We start from the raw sequence: 24,723 nt of genomic DNA, 5'->3' as shown, positions 1-24,723 counted from the left end.
TGAGTGAAACCAGGGGTGTCTTCATTACGACGATTCTGTTGCAAAACGTTTTGAACAGAAACCATTTATGCTACTCCAATTGCTGTTAAAGTTTTGTTTTGTTCTTAAAATGGAAGCTACAGTTAAGTATTGACTCTCTAAAAAATATATGTAAAAAATTAGCTGCTGGATGAAGTTAAGGTACTCTGCAGACTTCACTTCAGAGCATGGAAGAATCGATAATTTATAGATGTGCAGAGTGTGGCAAACAGACTATTGAGACTGGAATAGCAACATGTGGAATCCATATATTTAAAATGAACTAATTTCCATTTAAAGACAGTCTAGTCAAAAATGTGTTTTTTCTTGTACTTATACAGTTGAAGTCGGACGTTTACATACACTTAGGTTGGAGTCACTAAAACTCATTTTTCAACCACTTATTCACAAACTATAGTTTTGGCAATTCAGTTAGGACATCTACTTTGTGCATGACAAGTCATTTTCCAACAATTGTTTGAAAATTCAGTTTGAAAATTCCAGAAAATTATGTCATGGCTTTAGAAGCTTCTGATAGGCTAATTGACATCATTTGAGTCAACTGGTGGTGTACCTGTGGATGTATTTCAAGGCCTACCTTCAAACTCAGTGCCTCTTTGCTTGACATCATGGGAAAATCAAAAGAAATCAGCCAAGACCATGCAGCCATCATACCGCTCAGGAAGGAGACGCGTTCTGTCTCCTAGAGATAAAAGTACTTTGGTGAGAAAAGTGCAAATCAATCCCAGAACAACAGCAAAGGACCTATATCCACAGTAAAACGAGTCCTATATTGACATAACCTGAAAGGCCGCTCAGCAAGGAAGAAGCCACTGCTCCAAAACGGCCATAAAAAAAGTCAGACTATGGTTTGCAACTGCACATGGGGACAAAGATTGTACTTCTTGGAGAAATGTCCTTTGGTCTGATGAAACTAAAATAGAACTGTTTGGCCATAATGACCATCGTTATGTTTGGAGGAAAAAGGGGGAGGCTTGCAAGCTGAAGAACAACATCCCAACCGTGAAGCACGGGGGTGGCAGCATCATGAAGTGGGGGTGCTTTGCTGCAGGAGGGACTAGTGCACTTCACAAAATACACTGCTCAAAAAAATAAAGGGAACACTAAAATAACACATCCTAGATCTGAATGAATGAAATATTCTTATTAAATACTTTTTTCATTACATAGTTGAATGTGCTGACAACAAAATCACACACAAATGATCAATGGAAATCAAATTGATCAACCCATGGAGGTCTGGATTTGGAGTCACACTCAAAATTAAAGTGGAAAACCACACTACAGGCTGATCCAACTTTGATGTAATGTCCTTAAAACAAGTCAAAATGAGGCTCAGTAGTGTGTGTGGCCTCCACGTGCCTGTATGACCTCCCTACAACGCCTGGGCATGCTCCTGATGAGGTGGCGGATGGTCTCCTGAGGGATCTCCTCCTAGACCTGGACTAAAGCATCCCGCCTTCTCCTGGACAGTCTGTGGTGCAACGTGGCGTTGGTGGATGGAGCGAGACATGATGTCCCAGATGTGCTCAATTGGATTCAGGTCTGGGGAACGGGCGGGTCAGTCCATAGCATCAATGCCTTCCTCTTGCAGGAATTGCTGACACACTCCAGCCACATGAGGTCTAGCATTGTCTTGCATTAGGAGGAACCCAGGGCCAACCGCACCAGCATATGGTCTCACAAGGGGTCTGAGGATCTCATCTCGGAACCTAATGGCAGTCAGGCTACCTCTGGCGAGCACATGGAGGGCTGTGCGGTCCCCCAAAGAAATGCCACCCCACACCATGACTGACCTACCGCCAAACCGGTCATGCTGGAGGATGTTGCAGGCAGCAGAACATTCTCCACGGCGTCTCCAGACTCTGTCACATGTGCTCAGTGTGTACCTGCTTTCATCTGTGAAGAGCACAGGGCGCCAGTGGCGAATTTGCCAATCTTGGTGTTCTCTGGCAAATGCCAAACGTCCTGCACGGTGTTGGGCTGTAAGCACAACCCCCACCTGTGGACGTCGGGCCCTCATATCACCCTCATGGAGTCTGTTTCTGACCGTTTGAGCAGACACATGCACATTTGTGGCCTGCTGGAGGTCATTTTGCAGGGCTCTGGCAGTGCTCCTCCTGCTCCTCCTTGCACAAAGGCGGAGGTAGCGGTCCTGCTGCTGGGTTGTTGCCCTCCTACGGCCTCCTCCACGTCTCCTGATGTACTGGCCTGTCTCCTGGTAGCGCCTCCATGCTCTGGACACTACGCTGACAGACACAGCAAACCTTCTTGCCACAGCTCGCATTGATGTGCCATCCTGGATGAGCTGCACTACCTGAGCCACTTCTGTGGGTTGTGGACTCCTGCCTCTCTGTGTTAGTGATGCCTGTTTAACATTCTGATGGCCTTGAGATAAAAGCTGTTTTTCAGTCTCTCGGTCCCAGCTTTGATGCACCTGTACTGACATTGTCTTCTGGATGGTAGCGGGGCAAACAGGCAGTGGCTCAGGTGGCTGTTGTCCTTGATGATCTTTTTGGCCTTCCTGTGACATAGGGTGCTGTAGGTGTCCTGGAGGGCAGGTAGCTTGCCCCCGGTGATGCGTTGTGCAGACCGCACCACCCTCTGGAGGGCCTTGCGGGTAGAAGGCGGAGCAGTTGCCGTACCAGGCGGTGATACAACTCGACCGGATGCTCTCAATTGTGCCTCTGTAAAAGCTTGTGAGGGTTTTAGGTGACAAGCCAAAGGTTGAAGTTAGGTGACAAGTCTCCTGAGGTTGAAGTTGCACTGTTGCACATTCTTCACCACGCTGTCTGTGTGGGTGGACCATTTCAGTCAGTCCGTGATGTGTACGCCGAGGATTTTTTTTTTTTTATTACAAAAAAAACATTACACCTTCTCCACTACTGTACCGTCGATGTGGATAGGGGGGTGCACCCTCCGCTGTTTCCTGAAGTCCACGATCAACTCCTTTGTTTTGTTGGCGTTGAGTGAGAGGTTGTTTTCCTGACACCACACTCCAAGTGCCCTCACCTCCTCCCTGTTGGCTGTCTTGTCGTTGTTGGTAATCAAAACCACTATTGTTGTGTCGTCTGCAAACTTGATGATTGAGTTGGCCACGCAGTCATGGGTGAAGAGGGAGTACAGGAGGGGGCTGAGCACGCACCCTTGTGGGGCCCCAGTGTTGAGGATCAGCGAAGTGGAGATGTTTCCTACCTTCACCACCTGGGGGCTGCCCATCAGAGAGTTCAGGATCCAATTGCACAGGGTGGGGTTGAGACTCAGGACCTCCAGCTTGATTATGAGCTTTGAGGGTACCATGGTGTTGAATGCTGAGCTGTAGTCAATGAACAGCATTCTTACATAGGTATTCATCTTGTCCAGATGGGATAGGGCAGTGTGCAGTATGATGGCAATTGCATCGTCTGTGGACCTGTTGGGGCAGTATTCAAACTGAAGTGGGTCTAGGGAGGCAGGTAAGGTGGAGGTGATATGATCTTTGACTAGTCTCTCAAAGCACCTCATGATGACAGAAGTGAATGCTACAGGACGAGAGTCATTTAGTTCAGTGATCTTTGCCTTCTTGGGTACAGGAACAATGGTGGCCATCTTGAAGCAGCTGGTCTGCACATGCTCTGAGGACGCGGCTCGGGATGCCGTCTGGGCCAGCAGCCTTGCGAGGGTTAACACGTTTAAATGTCTTACTCGCGTCGGCCACAGAGAAGAAGAGGGGGGGCCCGCAGTCCTAGGTAGCTTCAGTGGCACTGTATTATCCTCAAAGCGGTCAAAGGTGTTTAATTTGTCTGGAAGCAAGACATCGGTGTCCATGACGAGGCTGGTTTTCACAACTGCCTGTAGACCCTGCCACATACGTCTCGTGTCTGAGCTGTTGTATTGTGACTCCACTTTCTCCCTATACCGACATTTTGCTTGTTTGATTGCCTTGCGGAGGGAATAACTACACTGTTTATATTCGGCCATATTCTTAGTCATCTTATCATGGTTGAATGCGGTGGTTCGTACTTTCAGTTTTGCGCAAATGCCGCCATCCATCCACGGTTTCTGGTTTGAGTAGGTTTTAATAGTCACAGTGGGTACAACATCTCCAATGCACTTCCTTATAAAATTCACTCACCGAGTCAAGGTATAAATCGATGTTATTCTCTGAGGCTTCCCAGAACATTTCCCAGTCCGAGTGATCAAAACAATCTTGAAGCGTGGATTCTGATTGGTCAGACCAGCATTGAATGATTTTAGTCACGGGTACATCCTGTTTCAGTTTCTGCCTGTAGGACGGTAGGAGCAAAATGGAGTTGAGGTCAGAACACCCCGGCCCTTCTTCCCAGAGAAATGTTTATTTCTGTCGGCGCGACGCATGAAGAAACCCGGTGGCTGTACCAAGTCTGACAACATATCCCGAGAGAGCCATGGTTCCACAAAACAGAGAATGTTACAATCTCTGATGTCTCTCTGGAAGGCAACCCTTGCCCTAATTTCGTCCACCTTATTGTCTAGAGACCGGACATCAGCGAGTAATATACTGGGAAGCGGTGGGTGGTGTGCACGCCTCTGAACGTCTGACCAGGAGGTCAGTCCGTCTACGTCTTCTGCAGCGACGTTGTTTTGGGTCGGCCTCTGGGATTAGATCCAATGTCCTGGTTGGTGGTCCGAACGAAGGATCCGCTTCGGGAAAGTCGTATTCCTGATCGTAATGTTAATATCCAATAGTTCTTTCCGGCTGTATGTAAAAATGCTTAAGATTTTCTGGGCTAACAAATAAAGAAATAATACATAACAAAACTAAAAATACTGCATAGTTTCCTAAGGACTCGAAGAGAGGCGACCTTCTCTGTCGGCGCCATCTTGCAAACCTCTCACATGTAGCGTAATATACAGTTGAATATGGAAGTTTACATACACCATAGCCAAATACATTTAAACTCAGTTTTTCATAATATAATATGGATAATATAGGACTCGTTTTCCTGTGGATATAGATACTTTTGTACCCGTTTCCTCCAGCATCTTCACAAGGTCCTTTGCTGTTGTTCTGGGATTGATTTGCACTTTTCGCACCAAAGTATGTTCTAGATGTCGACCGATTAATCGGAATCGATTAATTAGGGCCGATTTCAAGATTTCATAACAATCGGTAATCAGCATTTTTGGACACTGATCATGGCCGATTACATTGCACTCCACGAGGAGACTGCGTGGCAGGCTGACTACTGGTTATGCAAGTGCAGCAAGGAGCCAATGTAAGGTGCTAGCTAGCATTAAACTCATCTTATAAAAAACAATCAATCTTAACATAATCACTAGTTAAACTAGTAATATCATCAACAGCATATAATCGATGCAGTGCCTGCTAATTTATCATTGAATCACAGCCTACTTCGCCGCCAAACGGGTGATTTAACTCGTGCATTCGAGAAAAAAAGCACTGTCGTTGCACCAATGTGTACCTAACCATAAACGTCAACGCCTTCCTTAAAATCAATACACAAGTATATATGTTTAAACCTGCATATTTAGTTAATATTGTCTGCTAACATGCATTTCTTTTAACAAGGGAAATTGTGTCACTTCTCTTGCGTTCGGTGCAACAGAGTCAGGGTATATGTAGCAGTTTGGGCCGCCTGGCTCGTTGCGAACTGTGTGAAGATTATTTCTTCCTAACAGACAGCCAACTTCGCTAAACAGGGGATGATTTAACGAAAGCACGTTCACGAAAAAAAGCACAATCGTGGCACGAATGTACCTAAGCATAAACATCAAAGCTTTTCTTAAAATCAAGACACAGAAGTACATATTTTTAAACCTGCCTTTTAGTTAAAAGAAATTCATGTTAGCAGGCAATATTAAACTAGGGAAATTGAGTAAAATGAACACAAGAGAAATGACACAGTCAGGGTATATGCAACAGTTTGGGCCGCCTGGCTTTTTGCAAACTAACTTGCCAGAATTGTACGTAATTATGACATAACATTGAAGGTTGTGCAATGTAACAGCAATATTTAGACTTATAGATGCCACCCATTAAATAAAATACGGAACGGTTCCGTATTTCACTGAAATAATAAATATTTTGTTTTCGAAATGACCATTTGACCATATTAATGACCTACGGCTCGTATTTCTGTGTGCTATTATGTTATAATTAAGTCTATGATTTGATAGAGCAGTCTGACTGAGCGGTGGTAGGCAGCAGCAGGCTCGTAAGCATTCATTCAAACAGACTTTCGTGAATTTGCAAGCAGCTCTTCGCAATGCTTCAAGCAGTGTGCTGTTTATGACTTCAAGCCTGTCAACTCCCGAGATTAGGCTGGCAATATTAAAGTATCTATTTTAACATCCAATAGTCAAAGGTTTATGGAATACAAATGGTATAGAGAGAAATAGTCCTATAATAACTACAACCTAAAACGTCTTACCTGGGACTATTTAAGACTCATGTTAAAAGGAACCACGAGCTTTCATATCTTCTCATGTTCTGAGCAAAGAACTTAAATGTTAGCTTTCTTACATGGCACATATTACTTTCTTCTCAAACACTTTGTTTTTGCATTATTTAAACCAAATTGAACGTGCTTCATTATTTATTTGAGACTAAATTGATTTTATTGGTGTATTATATTAAGTTAAAATAAAAGTGTTCATTGTTCATTCAGTATTGTTCTAATTGTCATTATTACAAATATATATATAAAAATTGTCCGATTAATCGGTATCGGCTTTTTTTGTCCTCCAATAATCTGTATCGGTGCTGAAAAATCTAAATTGCTTGACCTCTAGTACGTTCACCTCTAGGAGACAGAACACATCTCCTTCCTGAGCAGTATGAGGCTGCGTGGTCCCATGGTGTTTATACTTGCGTACTATTGTTTGTACAGATTAACATGGTACCTTCAGGGGTTTGGAAATTGCTACCAAGGATGAACCAGACTTGTGGAGGTCTACAATTTTTTTCTGAGGTCTTGGCCGATTTCTTTTGAATTTCCCATGATGACAAGCAAAGAGGCATTGCGTTTGAAGGTAGGCCTTGAAATACATCCACAGGTACACCTCCAATTGACTCAAATGATGTCAATTAGCCTATCAGAAGCTTCTAAAGCCATGATATCATTTTCTGGAATTTTCCAAGCTGTTTAAAAGCACAGTCAACTTAGTCTATGTAAACTTCTGACCCACTGGAATTGTGATACAGTGAATTATAAGTTAAATAATCTGTCTCGAAACAATTGTTGGAAAAATGACTTATGTCATGAACAAAGTAGATGTCCTAACCGACTTGCCAAAACTATAGTTTGCTAACAAGACATTTGTGGACTGGTTGAAAAACAAGTTAATGACTCCAACCTAAGTGTATGTAAACTTCCGACTTCAACTGTAATATCAACTCCTGCAGAATTATAAATTTCTCGCAGTGAAATTAAACCAATGTACATTTTGTCTCGGGAACACAAGTGGAGAATAATGATTTCTTTCAGCATCTCTTGAGAAAATGTGAATGGGTGTGAAATGTGTTCTTTGACACTTATGCAAGCAGACAGTATTTCAACCTTGACTTTGAATTGTTCCAGTCTTGTGTTGGATAGTCAAAGGCAGCTAGCAACATAGCATCCCTCTGTTTGAGCATGGTGTTTGAGTTGACTAAACTAGCTAGCTGCATTTTCTAACTAAGTAAGTGGAAGTAAAACAAATAGATGAAATATAACTCTCTCGGTTCTCCATTTTTGAAGAAATTAATTAGTTAATTGTTAAACTACTGTCTTTTTCTCTCGGAGTCAACTACTCAACACATTGATGCACTATGCAGTGCTAGGCTAGCTGTAGCTTGTGCTTTCAGTAGTATATTACGTATCTGATTCTTTGATTGGGTGGACAACATGTCAGTTCATGCTGCAAGAGCTCTGATAGGTTGGAGGACATCCTCCGGAAGTTGTCATAATTACTGTGTAGCCGGAAGATGTTGAGAACCACGAGCCTCCTAGGTTTAGTATTGAAGTCAATGTACCCAGAGGAGGACACAAGCTAGCTGTCTTCTGGCTACACCATGGTGCTATCCTACAGAGTGCTGTTGAGGACACTGTAGACATTCATTGCAAATCTGTGTGGTTTGATAAATTATTTGGTGACGTGAATATATTTAGTATAGTTTTAATGTTTTACTATTTTTATTAAATTCCCCAAATTCCCCAAGGCATGGTCCTCCCCCTCCTCCTCTAAAGAGCCTCTACTGCTTAAATCTTTCAAGGCAGGCTTAAACATGTTGCAATGGTAGATTGGATGTTTGACAACAGCATAAGTGAAGCAACCATCATGACAAATAGTTTTGTCTGGCCTGATGAAATATACTTGACTACATAATTCTGTGACGGTCATAAATGGGAGTATTTCTGTTTGTAAGTTAGTTAGCTAGCCAAGAGGCAAGCTGGCTTAGTTAGCCAGCTAGCTAACGTTATGTGGCTTTCAGAATAAGAGTGTACGACCTTGCACTCAATTCCATCACCATTTTCATGATTGCAATGAATACTGGCTGCTGTGCACATCCATGTTTGGGGGCGGGGCGGGGGGGGGGGGGGTCCCGAATATATTGTATTCAACGACCAGGGGTCCCCCGATAATGATCAACATTTTGAAAACTACTTCAGTTAGTAAATTAGCTGGTAACGTTCGCTAGCTAGGTTTGTTTGCTGTGTGGGCACGAGCGCCTGTTTATACACTCGTCCGCTAACAATTATTTTGAGATTTGGGGAATTCTGAGGTCATTAATGTATCTACAAGTTATGGACAAAACACATGAATATGGTCATTTCAAGTAAACCAACAGACACTTGCAACGCCATGTCTGCCTTGCAGCATCGTTGACAGCCACGGTTCCCCAAAGCTTCAGGTAAGCAAGCTAATGACGTTTGCTATCTAGACTAGTTAGCATGTTACAACAGCCAGGCCGCACCCAACGACTCGGTCTTTCTCCGTATAGAAAGTCTAAGGGCAAAAACAGATAACACAAACCTTGATATACTTTGTATGACATTCGAATTCATTTTGCTCCAATTGTTCGGGAGTTCTAGCCTTTCGTTCTTTTAGACATCCTTAGCGGCTCTCCAGAATATTTACATGCCATCTAGCCAGAGATATTACGGAAAGGAGGAGATCGCAATCCAATTGGGAAATGAATGGATGAACGTATAACCCAGCAGACTATCGACCAATCGCGATCACGTTGTTATGATCCGTCACGCAGATGCTAAGCAATCCCTTCTCAAAGTCAGGGTGAGTCGAGAAACGTGCTTATCTTACTGAAAAGTACGCAATTGTACGATTCCAATGCTATACAATATTACATACTGCAAGTTACTTATCTCACATCGTGGAAAATATTTGTAATGTTGTACTTCTTGTTAACGAAATTCATGCTACGGTTGCGTTTTTGAGCTAGCGCCCAATTGACTCCCATTCACTCCTTGAAGGAGAGCTCGCCATGTCCCAGAATCGCCCAGAATGCACCGCACGGTCCATTGACGTAGCATGGGTAACGTACACAATGGGCGCTAACTTAGATTCCATTAGAGTTTTCCATCTCCTCAAAAGTATCTCTGATCTAGCTAGTTTACTTGTTTTCCTGTCGCAAACACCACATGCAAAGTTCGACCAATGGGTAAATGGTGCTCGATAAATCAACCAATACGAAGGATTTTGTACATCATACTTGAAGATAAGCATTTATTTCAGCGTATCAACTGTAATGTTGTATTATTATGCATGGGCGCTACCTAATGCATTGGTTCTCTTTGTTTTTCGTAACGGGTCGCCAACAATCTGTGAGAACGTCTTCCTATTCACGCATGTGAATGTTTACTGGCCTGCCTTTTGGCCGGACCTAACAATCTGCCTATAGCAAGGTCTAAATAGGTAGGTCCAGCCTGCCGTCCAGAAAGCAAGGTCCGGTCGGCCAGCTTGACTTAGCTATCTGGCCGGACTTTTTTTTTTAACTAGGCAAGTCAGTTAAGAACACATTCTTATTTACAATGACATCCTATCTGTCTGGCATTTGAGCTATAGTCCAACTCCAGATGGCGTAGTAGCCAACTCCACCAGGGGTATGGTCTATCCATGGGCACTGTTCAGATGGAGCTCCCTGGACTCTGTGTTGCTGCAAGTTGGTCAACACCCATGACTTTCATGAGGTACTACATACCTAATGTTATGTCCACACCATCCGTGGGGTCTGTGGTTCTGAGCATGCCGAGAACCTTGTACATACTTATCAACCGTCAGTGAAATGGATGTTCTGTACAGAGGCCTTCCACTCTTGGTGAAGCATCATGTTTTAAGTTCAAAGCTTTCAGCTTGCATGTGTATTTAGTTGTATACCACAGTTGAAATGCTGTTACCCTGTTAGGGACTCATCTGGACTAAGATAAATGGTAAATTGTCCCACTCTGTTGTCCAAAAGACCTCTTTGGTACAGCCTCTCCCATAGGCTGTTTGGCAACCTTTTAGAAAATGAAAGAGAACATTGGATTACCTTGGTTCTGATTAAAGTAACGGGTGGCCAAGCTTTCATGGCGTTCCTCCCACCTCTACACTTCAATTGAAGTAATAGTAAGTCACGCCACACCACCTTTTCATAGTGACAGGTCATGTGGGTACAGTAAAGGTGTGGCGTGACTGTATACATCTTTATCTCAATCACATTGCGTGACAGGAAGGATTTCACATGACTTGTTTGGCAACCCGTTACTCTACTCAGAAAACCAAGGTAATCCAAAGTTCTCTTTCATTTTCGTAAAAGGTTGCCAAACAGCCTATGGGAGGGGCTGTACCAAATAGGTCATTCAGACAACAGTGGGAAATTTCAAGGCACATTCTGGAAGACTAGTAAATGTGTGTAAACTAATTGTAGTAAATATGCATACCATTTTGTATTGACAAATGTTTTTATCATCATGGATGCATTTACAAATGTTAGAGAACAACGCTGCATCAGCATGAAGGCAAGTGGGGTTAATAACATTATGGTTTCACTAGTATATACCATTAACCACATCTACCAAATGAAAGCTAGTGAGAAAATACTGTAAGTTAAGGCCACTGTGAGATGAGTCAAAGTTGCCACATGATAAAGCCTTACACACATTACGATACATTTAGTATCATGTCAAACAGTAATTATGATGACAAAATAATGTCAAGACAATTCAATTCTATACACATCATGATGTACATGTCAAACTTAAACCTGTCTCTAGTCAACAATCAGCATGAATGCTCAGACATACAGTGCATACTGCAAAAGGGCAATACATGGTTCATAACCTGGACATGGCTGTTGTGGTCCTTCAGTCATAGATAGAGGAAGTACCAATTGTTGTACAATCAGTGTGGTATTATTGATATAAATAGTATCCAAACAATTTAAGTTTCACAAATAAAGTGGAGTCCCATCAAGGGCTTGTTGTACAACACAGACATGGAAGACACTAGACTCATGCTTTGAATAAAACAATGAAGATTAGCAATAAAGGACAGCAGCACAAAGTTTTTGGACTTTAAATGGGCATCTGATATTCTGGTTGTCATACTGTATTTATTTTTAACACTTCAACCCTCTTTAGTGGACAAAACATGTAACCTAGTAAAAGGCAGCTTTTGGACAAGTCATATGTCAATTTCTTTCCCATTTCTTAAAAGCTGATAAACATGTCATGAGAGTAAGAGTCAAAAGCTCATGAGCACATCTCGCTCCCGTACACTGGTGTAGAATTGCTTCCCAAATACAAAGGAGTGCAGTCCAGCCCTTTGCTTTTCAGCCAACGCCATGATGATATTCAGGTCGCCTTCCACCATCAGGTCGAGGTCGGTCTTCAAGCTGCGCAAGGATCGGAAAGGCTTCTTTCCCTTTTGCCTGTGGGTGAGGAATTCAAACTGTTATCAAAAGTTGTACTACATGGTGTGCTGCTGTGCTGTGGCAAAAGTCATATTAAAACCAATTACATCTGCTTCCATGGTGAGAGGTAACTCACGTCTCATCTTCAATGTATTTGAGTAGTGTGAGCGCCTTCCTGTGAAGGATCAGCAAGAACTGGGCCAAGTAAGTACTTCGCAGATTGAGACCTGGCTTCAGCATGAACACCTGGGAACAAAACAGAATTAACTAATACAGTTGGCCCTGATAAGCCATTAACGGCTGACAAATGACAACATTTTTCAAACCACAAATATTGTTGCTTACTTTGTGCCGGTGTCTTACCTCATCTATAAATGACTTTACCAGGGTGTCTTTATGCATAACGTCCTGAAAAACATTTCTGAGAAAAGAGTGGAGCTTTTAGTGGTCAAAAAACAGAATAACATCCATATTTCTTTCATTCATGTAAATGTAAACAAGACAAATACAAATTTGATACATTTCAAATAAATCAAGCAATGAGTTATGCAGCAAAATAAACATAGCCAATTCCAATCTAATTGGAAGAACAGAACAGGAGAGAAGAGAGCATACAGGTCGGGGGTGAAGGACTCGTCAGTGTGGATGCCGGTGTCAGTGTCGGGGGCGATGTCCTCTTCGCTGGCCACCTTCCAGAGCACGCTGAGCTCTGAGCGCATGTAGCGCCGCTGAATGTGTGTGTGCTCATGGCAGGGCGGCATCTGCTTCACCGTGTTGATGTCCACGTCGATGTGCGTGGTCGGGTAGGGTGAGTACAGCACCTGGCGGAAGGGCAAGACAAAACTGCCCATGGAGTCCTGGGTGGGAGAGTAATGAGGGGGGATCACAATGCCAAAGTGGCAGTCTGTTGTAAAGATATGAGCATTTGTTCATTTTTTGAGGCCTTGGTTTGAATAAAGACTTCATTTGCATTACATTTACATGCACTTACAATGGGTTAATATTGATGTGAGTAAAACAAGGCTTTAATGTATCTCTCATTGAACAGAAGCTCATTATTAGTTTATTATTTGAAACAGGTGTGTTAGTGCTGGGCTGGCACACCCAGTAGGAAAACTGTAATTTAGAGTGGCGTTGTGGGGTACCTTGAGGAGGCCTTGTACAAACAATCCTGTGTCATACTTGAAAGTAGAGTCAGCTTTACAGAACCGAGAGCACTTCCTCTCAGCAGGGGTGAGGAAGAGGCACAGCGTGAGCACTACCTAGAGCGCAAGAAAACATATGAATATCAATGTGGAATACCTCTCAACAACATCCGCATTTCCGAGAGGGAGAGCAGATTTGGAGGTGTGTGTGAACCAGTATTGTGGGATTTTGTATGCTGTATTATTTTAGATGCACAATAACATATGCAGTCACATCTGTGTGTAGAACATTTATGTTGATACAGCTAGTGTGTGGATGTGTGAATACATATGCTGATACATCAGCCAGTGAATGCATGTGCTTAGCACAGAGTATTGGCAGCCTGTCAGTACCTTGTTGACTTTGTCTGGGTTGCTTCCGACCACCATGGAGCAGCCACAAGTTTGGAGATGAGAACTGACTGCCCTGGGAGACGGAGGCAAATTTCATTTGGTGTATTATTTATTAATGACAAGGATGAGGGATGGTCACTTGATATTAATTTAGTATAATGAGAACATGAGCAAGATTAAAATGTGTCCGTGTGTGTATGTGTGTGTGTGTGCTTGTATTACTATCCTTGTGGGTACGAGAAATCCCCAAAAGTCCAGGGACATTTCCCAGATTCTCACAAATACAAAGGCTATTTTAGGTTTGGGGGTTAGGTTAAGGGTTACATTCAGGTTAGGAGGTTTAGGGGTTAAGGATTTTGAATGGAAATAAATGTTAGGTCCCCACAAAGATAGTAAAATATTTGCTGTGTGTGTCTGTCATTCAATATCGGTCTCTAAATATCCAAATGAGAGGATTAATCAAATACATCTCATGACACAAAAGTGTTTCCTGACTACTGCAAGAACACTCAAAAGCTGAGTAAATAAATTGTGACTTGCAGTGCATTTGTCATCTCCACAGGCAGCTAAGATAATTGTTTCGACAGATCTGTCAGGGGTGCATAACTGCACTCCACTGATAACTATGACCTAATCACAAATATAGTGTGCAAGGTAAGCAATGTGTACCCAATGGACCAACCCAGCTTGGACAAAAAAGGAGAGGAAAGGTGCTAAACTGAGGGAGAGTGAAACATTCTTCAACCCTGTGACTATCCCAGAAAATAAAACCACAGGAGCACTCAAAGTTGTTTCTTGATAGTGGGCAAGTAAGATTACTCATCATTTTTGCTTAAATATGGTGAAATAATAGTTTTGGCCACTGCAAAAATACCAGGTAGACAACTCGCAAGCAGATGCTTCCAATTTTCATAATTACATTTCTATACCAGGTAGGCGTAGGACTGAATCCCAGACAAAGTTTCCTAAAAGTGTTTACTTGTGCAGGAAATCTTCATGATAGCCGTCTCCGATGTCATCGTCATTTAGGATGGTGTCCTTGATCTAGCAATCAGGGAACAAACACGATTCTTGGTGAAATAATCAACACGAAGGACAAGATACTTAAAAAAAAAAATTATACCTACTATAGTGAGACATACAGTAAATTAAAGTGGAATAGTGAGTTAACAATTTGTCTCATTGATGAACATCAAAATGTTAATTCAAGCTTCAGTCGAGCCTCAGTGGTTAGAACTTTTCTCACATAGATGAATGATGTGGAGGCTTTGAAGTTTTAGTTTCCTTTTCAACGTTATTTTGGGGGTGTGTAACGAAAGCCGTGTGAGACTTAACAAATCAGTGAAACTAGTTCGATGTCAGTCTTGGATGTAATAATGTGACAATAGTGATAAGTCTCCTTCTCGTGGACTTAACTGTTTAAGATAAGTTCCTACATAAATGGGTATGCATAGTTCTAGTGTAGTATTTGCAAAGTACTGTTTTGCATGATGAAAGTGTTGCCCAATGTGCATGATCGCTTCAGATACTCACGTCTATGTCCTCTGGGACACTGTGTGTCTTCATGGATGACAGCAGCTCCATGATGGGGACAATCTCTGATGACAGCACAGAAATTATGTTGTAGCCCTGTACATCAATTACAAAAAAAGGCATGGCAGGCTTCATGATTCAGGTGTTAGTGCTGACTTACTTGATTTTAACCATTTCGCTCTTTGGGGAGCATAGATCATTCACGTACTGGGTTAGAACAAGAACATACATTTCCCTAGGAATGGATTGAGAAACACTGCCTTAAGGGTATGGCCTAGTGTGAGGCAGATTTGGAACATGGCGTCTGAATACTTGCCTTTTGCATCCAGATGCGTCCCTTGCGGATTATGTGTTTGAGCCGATCCACACAGACCATGTGCAAGGGCAGGTAGAAGGCCAGCTCTGTCTGCGGCAGGATGATGGACAGGGCACAGGTGTTCTTGTCACCCTTCAGCTCGCCGTCGAAGATGAGCGAGATGATGATGACACCCTTCTCAGCTAGGACGAAGAATTTGACATCCACGGCGCCGCACTCTGTGCTGCGCAGAATCTCCCCGTTCAGCGTGTGATTGGCCAGGAAGGTGACTTCGCCATCGCTCAGCAACAGTGGTTGCTCGCACCTGGGAGCCCAGATGTGACACACCCGCGGGCCCAGGATGTTGTCCCAGTAGGCAAAGGTGGCAGCGAAGATAGGGCATTCTCCTTCAACAGTCACCTCTGTCTTAGCCACTGTGGGCGACTGAGGTGGGTCTGAAGACATGTTACTGTAACTATTTACTGTTCCTGGGAGGGGGGGTCAAGAAGAAGACTAGACAGGAGGAACATAGTGTGACCAGGCCTAAGCCTGGTTGGTAGAATTATGCAGCTCTTTATTGTTCAACCTGTGTTATAGGAAGATAAAATAAACATGTTAGAATATAGTATCACCTATAATACTGCACTCTAGCACCTTCACAAATACAAATCAATCACCATCAAAAAACACTTTTGAAATCTATTTTGACGGTTTAGGGTTACTGTCTACAGCGTTCAAGGTTCATGTTTTTCAGGGGTTTAATAAATGTGAAACAAACGACGAACTACACATCCTGACATGCCGCATGTCTGAATACATTTTTCTGAGGTTTGACGGCAGTTGGCATCCAATACATGTTGCATTACCACCACCTACTAGACTGGAGTATAACTGCCTTGTACTTCACTGAAGAAAAAAATAATAAAACAAATACCCTACCATCTAACACTACACTCAAATAAATACTCCTCTATTTAGTCCTACTTCAGGCCAACAGCCTGAAAGGATGGGACACCACCACTCAACACACCCTGTAACTCTGATATCAAAACTCGCACACACAAATACCTCTCTGCAGCTGCCACCACAACCTCTTATCTGCGGCTACGTTCCATCCTTGCAGTACAGTTGATAACCATTGCTATAAAAGCCAAAAATCCAATCTTACTGAAGCAAATATCACTTGTTGGTTCATCCCTCTGTATTGGTACAGATAGACTACTCACACCACTCCTCTCAGGATCCCTTGACTCATCATCTACCTTCTTCACTGCCTCAGCATGACAACTTCTGCATTACACTAACTTTGGAAACCTCAACCTGCCTCTCTAGCACTGGACATTTCTGATCCTCAGCCCCATGGGCACCCCTACAATTAACACAGACCACTACTTCCCCCAATGCTACACATTCCTTTGTCTTGTGCCCTTCTGCACACTTCTCACACCCAGGAACCTGCCTCCTACACACTGCTGCCAGATGCCCATAAGCTCGACACCTGTAACAACAATGTATTCGACACAAGAGGTCGTACAGGATAACTTATATCCTAACATCACTTTGTTGGGCAAATAATGATTTGTGATTCACTGCCCACGCTACCCGGCCTTCGTCGCACCAAACGAAGAGCATCACAAACACCGGGAATCTTCCCCTTCAGTTGGTCAGTAATCACTCCTTTCAATAGCGCCCTTTTCTTGAGAGAAAAACAATTCACATCTCTTGCCCCTTCGTTTAACATGGAGCGCTTGGTCCCTCTGACCAGCAGAAACACAAACAATTATCACAAGACCACTTCTGGTTACCCTCACCGATTCCACAGCACCCATGTCGGTTTTCACCCACCCTGAAACCACAAATGGATCAGCCAAAAGGCAAGAGTCAACTTTTTCCAAAAATGTCACTCCTACTGTCACCATCATCTTTATCCCGACCTTCGGTGCAAGCCTCGGGCTCCGAGAACTTCACCACACCCTCAATCATTTACATTTCTCACCCTGCTTACACTTTCTACCATTATTTTTTTAACAAACCATCTCCCTTTTTTAACAGACTCAAGCTCACTCTCTTATCCCTCTCTCTCTTAGACCTCCTCTGCATCCTCATTTCCCCCCACTCCACCTCCGTATTCCAAGTACAAGTCTCCTTGTGATAATACTACACTTCTACTGACATACATCTTCTTCTTCTTCTTGCCTTGTCAAGGGACGCCATTTAACCGGCTGCCACAATCAGTATGAACCCCTCGGGATGTAGAGCTCAACAGTGCATCCCACTTGTAGCAATTTCGTCATGTTCAATTATATCTACATTTGAAAGAGAGGAGTTACTCACCAAAGTCTCATCGTGTTTCAATTGTAGCCCCCATGAAGAGCCACAGAAGGTTTAGCGTTGAAAAAAACAACATAATAATCACTTCCTCATTTGTCAATACTACGTCATTTGCCGTGAGGGCACACTGCCCTCTGGCGAAATATTAAGGTATCTAAAAGAGATTATGTCATTTCCCCTGCAAAAAATAATAATAATACAAGCTAGGTGGTGATTCATATATCTTTCTGTTTATATTTACTTTTACTTGACTCTTGACTTGCACCTGCTTTACAAACAAACATTCTCACTTCATTCTCACACTGCATGAGCAACAGGTATCTGGGTTGCATTGAGAGGCAGGGAGGATTTTTTGTTGTTGAAGGAAGGTCAATGAATTATACCTTCAGCTAGGCCCATTTAAAATTAACTTTTTAATTCCCTTTTAGCCATGTAGGATAATCTTACCCTCACCAATCCATTAGGGGTGGAAATGTGCAACTGACCATATGTTTATATACGGTCTATGAACTGACCTTATATCACTGAGTGTCTAGGGTAGCAACTCATCCACTCCTCTTCCCAGGGCCTCTTTGCCACCCTCTCCTTGTAACGAAGTACAGTACTCACTGTAGATCATCAACAATTTCTCTTAAAATGATTGGGATTGGATTACATCAAACAATATTGTATCATGGAATCCTTGGTTATGTTATGAAATTGTCAGATAAAAGTGTAAAAAGAGGCAGGCTGTGAAAATAAGCTGTTATAAGCACAAATCACATCAACTATTTTTTTTCAAGTGATGATAGGACATTTTACTCGAGAGGGTTCAACTGCCATATTTCAAAGAAGAAACTGTGGGTGCTGGGCACAATAATAACCCAGAGCCCTTTTACTCTCATTCCAAATGAGGCACACACACAATCATCTCTGTAATGGTTGGAAACAGAGAACTTCAAAGAATCCAGTCTCAGCTGGCTTAAATCCCTTTTTGACAGCTGCACTTCGACGCCATACTGAAAAACTAACAAGCCAATAAACTGTGGATTTTGGATAAGACTATCAGACTGACAATGATCAGAGAAAGACACAGAGCAGGCCATCTCTTAGGCATCACCTTGGGTTAGAGTATTTGAAAGACCAATAACAACACCCATGACTGGACAGATGATGAATAGTTGCATTTATTCTGTGCTTGTCACTATGTCTCAATTTGTATACCATTGGGAAATGTATTCCATTGCTAGCCTGAGCCACTGATCCCAGCATCTGTCTGATTTAGCCAGGGGGGTCTCCCATCCAAACACCGACTAGGCCCAGCTCTGCTTTAGCTTCAGGCAAAAAGACAGCCAGGGTGGTATGTCTGCTGTTGTGGAGGCTGCTGAGGGGAGGACAGCTCATAATAATGCCTGGAAAGGAGAGAATTGAATGGAATCAAACACATGGAAATCATGTGTTTGATGTGTTTGATACCATTTCACTTATTCCGCTGCAGCCATTACCACGAGCCCGTCATCCTCAATTAAGGTGCTACCAACCTCCTGTGGTCTGCTGTTGTATTCAATAAAAACCTCATCCCACACAGAAAAAACAATTGAATTGCTAACATTTGCCTAGGACTTGAGGTAATAGGAGTTTAACGCTAAAACTTTCCATTACTGATAACTGGTGCCTTACTTTTCCATTTAGTCAGTAATTGTGTTTCGCCCTCAAGGCCATGGTCATTCATTCTCACTAATTAGCCATGACCCCCTAAGCACCGCTATGACCTCTCCATCAGCTAAAGTGCTTGACTTCTGCCTCACTGCCTTGACCGTTGTCTGACATACAACCACTAACCAAAATGAAGGAATAGCTGTTTTGTGTCTTCAAAATATGCTCTAAGTCATAGGCCCTGGTATTGCAACCAAAATATACTGATTTCATAAAACTGAATACCTTTGTGTTTTAGCAACAGGAATCATGTATTGAAAAGGCTACACCAGCTCAAACAAGCATCAATAGAATGGAACTATTTAAAGCACACTTTTAAGATATATCTAAGGAGAATAAAAGACGGAATTAATCAGAACCTATCATCGTGGTTGTCTTCCTTTATGATTTAGTGTCTGCTGTAGGGGAAAGGGGTGGAAAGTCACACTAGCTAATTAATCATTCATACATTAAAATTGTAGACTGTCTAACTGCAGCAGATGTCAAATAAATTAATGAATTAATAATATATTGATATACAAATTAATAACTATGTTAATTTCGTACTCGTCTCCAGTCTCTCTCTCGCCATTTGTCCTTTTAAGTAAAATACACTGAGTGTACAAAATATTATGAACACATGCTCTTTCCATGACATAGACTGACCAGGTGAATAAAATAAAATAAAATAAAACTTTATTTGTCCCACGTGCCAAATTCAACAAGTGTAGACCTTACGGTGAAATGCTTACTTACAAGCCCTTAACCAACAGTGCATTTCAAGAAGAGTTAAGAAAATATTTACCAAATAAACTAAAGTAAAAAATAAATAAAAAGTAACACAATAAAATAACAATAACAAGGCTATATACAGGGGGCACCGGTACTGAGTCAGTGTGAGGGGGTACAGGTTAGTTGAGGTCATTTGTACATGTAGGTAGGGGTGAAGTGACTATGCATAGATAATAAACAGCGAGTAGCAGCAGTGTACAAAACAAATGGAGGGGGGGTGTCAATGTAAATAGTCCGGTGGCCAGTTGATTAATTGTTCAGCAGTCTTATGGCTTGGGGGTAGAAGCTGTTAAGGAGCCTTTTTGTCCTAGACTTGGCGCTCCGGTACCGCTTGCAGTGCGGTAGCAGAGAAAACAGTCTATGACTTGGATGATTGGAATCTCTGACAATTTTATGGCCTTTCCTCTGACACCGCCTATTATATAGGTCCTGGATGGCAGGAAGCTTGGCCCCGGTGATGTACTAGTCAGTACACACTACCCTCTGTAGCGCCTTATGGTCAGATGCCGAGCAGTTTCCATACCAGGCAGTGATGCAACCGGTCAGGATGCTCTCGATGGTGTAGCTGTATAACTTTTTGAGGATCTGAGGACCCATGACAAACCTTTCGAGTCTGCTGAGGCGGAAAAGGTTTTGTCAAGCCCTCTTCACAACAGTCTTGATGTGGTTGGACCATGATAGCTTGTTGGTGATGTGGACATCAAGGCACTTGAAACTCTCGATACGCTCCACTACAGCCCCGTCAATGTTAATGGGGGTTGTTTGGTCCACCTTTTCCTGTAGTCCACGATCAGCTCCTTTGTCTTGCTCACATTGAGGGAGAGGTTGTTGTCCTGGCACCACACTGCCAGTTCTCTGACCTCCCAGGGCCCTTAGCTTAGTGATAAGCTTCGTGGGCACTATGGTGTTGAATGCTGAGCTGTAGTAAATTAACAGCTTTTTTACATTGGTCTTACTTTTGTCCAGGTGGGAAAGGGCAGTGTGGATTGTGATTGAGATTGCCTCATCTGTGGATCTGTTGGGGCGGTATGCGAATTGGAGTGGGTCCATGGTATCTGGGAAGATGCTGTTGATGTGAGCCATGACCAGCCTTTCAAAGCACTTCATGGTTACCGACATCAGTGCTACAGGGAGGTAAATATTTAAGCAGGTTACCTTCGCTTCCTTGGGCACAGGGACTATGGTGGTCTGCTTTAAACATGTAGGTATTACAGACTTGGTCAGGGAGAGGTGGAAAATGTCAGTGAAGACACTTGCCAGTTGGATCGCGTGTGCTTTGAGTACACGTCCTGGTAATCCTTCTGGCCCCACGGCTTTGTGAATGTTGACCTGTTTAAAGGTCTTGCTCACATCGGCTACCGAGAGCGTTACCACACAGTCGTCCAGAACAGCTGGTGCTCTCGTGCATGTTTCAGTGTTGCTTGCCTCAAAGCGAGCATAAAATACATTTAGCTCGTCTGGTAGGCTTGCGTCACTGCCCTCAAACTCTGGGTTTCCCTTTGTAGTCCGTAATAGTTTTCGAGCCCTGCCACATCCGACGAGCATCAGAGCCGGTGTAGTAGGATTCAATCTTAATCCTGTATTGAAGCTTTGCTTGTTTGATGGTTTATTTGAGGGCATAGCGAGATTTCTTAAAAGCGTCCGGATTAGTGTCCCACTCCTTGAAAGTGGCAGCTCTAGCCTTTAGCACGATGCGGCTGTTGCCTGTAATCCATGGCTTCTGGTTGGGATGTGTACGTACGGTCACTGTGGGGATGATGTCAGCCATGCACTTATTGATGAACCAATGACTAAGGTGGTATACTCCTCAATGCCATTGGATGAATCCCGGAACATATTCCAGTCCGTGCTAGCAAAACAGTCCTGTAGCGTAGCATCCGAGTCATCTGACCACTTCCGTATTGAGCGAGTCACTGGTACTCCCTGCTTTAGTTTTTGCTTGTAAGCAGGAATCAGGAGGATAGAATTATGGTCAGATTTGCCAAATGGAGGGCAGAGGAGAGCTTTCTATGCATCTCTGTGTGTGGAGTAAAAGTGTCATTGTTTTTCTTTTGTCTGCACACGTGACATGCTGGTAAAAAATTTGGTATAAATTGATTTAAGTTTGCCTGCATTAAAGTCCTCGGCCACTAGGAGCGCCGCTTCTGGATGAGCATTTTCTTGTGTTTTATAGAGTTGGTTGAGTGCGGTCTTAGTGCCAGCATCGGTCTGTTGCTGTAAATAGATGACTATGAATAATATAGATGAGAACTCTCTTGGTAGATAGTGTGGTCTACAGCTTATCATAAGGTACTCTACCTCAGGTGAGCAATACCTTGAGACTTCTTTAAAATTAGACATTGCGCACCCGCTGTCATTGACAAATAGATACACACACCCACCCCTCGTCTTACCAGACGTAGCTTCTCTGTTCTGCCGGTGCATGGAAAATCCTGCCAGATCTATATTATCCGTGTCGTCGTTCAGCCACGACTCTGTGAAACATAAGATATTAGTTTTTAATGTCCCGTTGGTAGGATAATCTTAATCGTAGGTCATTAATTTAATTTTCCAATGATTGCACATTAGCCAATAGAACGGATGGCAGTGGGAGTTTACTCGATCGCCTAAGAATTCTCAGAAGGCAGCCCAACCTCCGCCTCATTTTTCGCCTTCTTTTCTTCAAGCAAATGACGGGGATTTGGGCCTGTTCCCGGGAAAGCAATATATCCTTCATGTCGGACTCGGTAAAGGAAAAAGCTTCTTCCAGTTCGAGGTGAGAATTCGCTGTTCTGATGTCCAGAAGTAATTTTCTGTCATAAGAGACGGTAGCAGCAACATTATGTACAAACTAAGTTAAAAAATAAGTTACAAACAACGCAAAAAACAAAATAGCACAGTTGGTTAGGAGCATGTAAAATGTCAGCCATCCTCTTCGGCGCCATCTTAACATAATCCAGGTGAAAGCCATTATCCCTGATTTATATAACTTGTTCACTTCAATCAGTGCAGATGAGGGGGAGGAGACATGTTAAAGAAGAATTTTTAAGCCATGAGACAATTGAGACATGGATTGTGTATGTGTGCCATTCAGAGGGTGAATGGGCAAGACAGATGTTTTAAGTGCCTTTGAACAGAGTATGGTAGTCGGTGCCAGGCGCACCTGTTGGTGTCAAGAACTGCAACGCTGCTGGGTTTTTCACACACAACAGTTTACTGTGTGTATCAAGAATGGTCCACCACCCAAAGGACATCCAGCCAACTTGACACAACTGTGGGAAGTCAACATGGGCCAGCATCGCTGTGGAACGCTTTGGACACCTTGTAGAGTCTATGCCCAAATTGAGGCTGAGGGCAAAAGGGGGGTTGGGGTGCAACTCAATATTAGGAAGGTTTTCTTAATGTTTTGTACCCTCAGTGTATATCCAATTGATCTAATAGCTATCGCACTATGATGCCTATCTAAATACGGCCCGTTGTTCAGTTGCCTACAGGATTGTGTTCTCACACAGCCAGGGCGTTTTCATCCCTAAGGTGATTGTAGTCCCCTGCAACACCATAGCTTTACGGCTAGCCCTACCATCCACAGGTAGCTAGTGGCACCTTAATTGGGGAGGACGGGCTCATAGTAATGGCTGGAACATTGATACCATTCCATTCATTATTATGAATCGTCCTCCCCTCAGTAGCCTCCCGTGCTACCATCTCTACCTCTCTCTCTACCCCCCCCCCCCCCCCCCCTCTCTCTCTGTCTCTCCTCTCTCTCAGTATTCATAGTGACACTCAATGGGGTCCTAAAGTCTCGGAGCCCAAGGTAATTAGTGAGGGGGAAATCATCCTGATTTAATGTGCTCAAGGAGTAAGAACCCGGGCTTGATAACGTCATAGTGGACTCTCCCTCCAGTGCTTTCCTCGGGTGTGAATCCATATTCTGATATAACAACGTCAATGTATGATGCGATGCGCTTCAATCTTTTTATTTCTCTCATCTTTCACAGTGTGCGTCTTACTGACACTTGCCTTGTTTTAATGGCGAATTGCAAAGCAGTGAGGTTAGTGGTCTAGACCCGTGTGAGGTTAAGCAGGATGCTCAAGCTAATGGTGTGCTTGGGGCCTCATTCTAAGTAGAGATGAGGATGTAATTCTGCCTGGCTGCTGTGCGATTATCAGAATGGATGCCATTTGTGTTGTAGGGGATATTATTTGGTCTGGCTCTTTATAGAAACATTTTAAGAAGCGGTTGGAACGTTTCCCTGCATTATTTTCAATTAAATGTATTTTACTGCTGGCACAATATGTTTGCTATAATCCATGTAGAGACACCAAGTATAATTACAGGCATAAAATAAAGCTAATAACATAATGTTTCCTCTCCAGATCACAAAGCAGAGCATCTCAAATGATTCACAGATGCTTAGGCGCCTGTGTTAGCACCAATCATTAAAGCACTGATTAGTAAATCCTCTTCATCTAAGAGAAATGGCCTACGGATAGGAGACAGTCATATTATCCATGTGATATTTCTTCCTATTCTTTACTGGAGCACTCTGTGGAGAAACAACTGCAACAAAAGTGATAAAAATCAGATAGGTGGGACTTTGATCTTGTCTTCTTGAATATTCCCTGTGTGCATTCTCCAAAGATAGATCAACTTTTAACCATTAACG

The 24,723-nt window shown here is 43.0% G+C and overlaps 2 protein-coding genes across 46 annotated transcripts in view; both read right to left on the bottom strand.

The window, feature by feature from the left end:
- LOC110497798 (bridge-like lipid transfer protein family member 1) overlaps window positions 1-9,570 on the bottom strand; it is a 126,761-nt gene extending 117,191 nt beyond the window's left edge. For 41 of the 43 annotated variants that reach the window (XR_016488954.1, XR_016488955.1, XR_016488956.1 and 38 more), the window contains exon 1: window positions 9,037-9,570. The gene's annotated coding sequence lies outside the window, so the exon portion shown is untranslated. Of the gene's footprint in view, window positions 1-616; window positions 722-9,036 lie in introns of all 43 variants that reach the window. The other 2 variants (XM_090211158.1, XM_090211162.1) reach the window with 1 other exon arrangement.
- Window positions 9,571-10,945: 1,375 nt separating this feature from the next.
- On the bottom strand, window positions 10,946-17,755 carry LOC110497796 (guanine nucleotide exchange factor C9orf72). 3 transcript variants are annotated; one of them, XM_021574164.3, is made up of 10 exons: window positions 17,615-17,755; window positions 15,302-15,866; window positions 14,986-15,081; window positions 14,432-14,496; window positions 13,453-13,525; window positions 13,060-13,176; window positions 12,530-12,771; window positions 12,278-12,335; window positions 12,051-12,160; window positions 10,946-11,932 (listed from the first exon to the last, which is right to left on the bottom strand). In XM_021574164.3, the coding sequence occupies exons 2-10, from the start codon at window positions 15,743-15,745 to the stop codon at window positions 11,746-11,748; spliced, it is 1,392 nt and encodes a 463-aa protein (XP_021429839.1). In that variant the 5' UTR covers window positions 15,746-15,866; window positions 17,615-17,755; the 3' UTR covers window positions 10,946-11,745. The 3 variants fall into 3 exon arrangements, with proteins under 3 accessions (XP_021429839.1, XP_021429843.1, XP_021429842.1); XM_021574168.3 differs by having other exon boundaries at window positions 12,022-12,160; window positions 17,615-17,744; XM_021574167.3 differs by lacking the exon at window positions 17,615-17,755 and adding an exon at window positions 17,458-17,593.
- Between the last annotated feature and the right edge of the window lie 6,968 nt (window positions 17,756-24,723).

This window comes from Oncorhynchus mykiss, chromosome 19, assembly GCF_057628025.1.
Source record: "Oncorhynchus mykiss isolate SJ-2025 chromosome 19, ASM5762802v1, whole genome shotgun sequence".
NCBI classification, from domain to species: domain Eukaryota; kingdom Metazoa; phylum Chordata; class Actinopteri; order Salmoniformes; family Salmonidae; genus Oncorhynchus; species Oncorhynchus mykiss.
The sequence above is the reverse complement of the archived record's forward strand: the minus strand, read 5'-3'. Positions and strand labels throughout refer to the sequence as shown.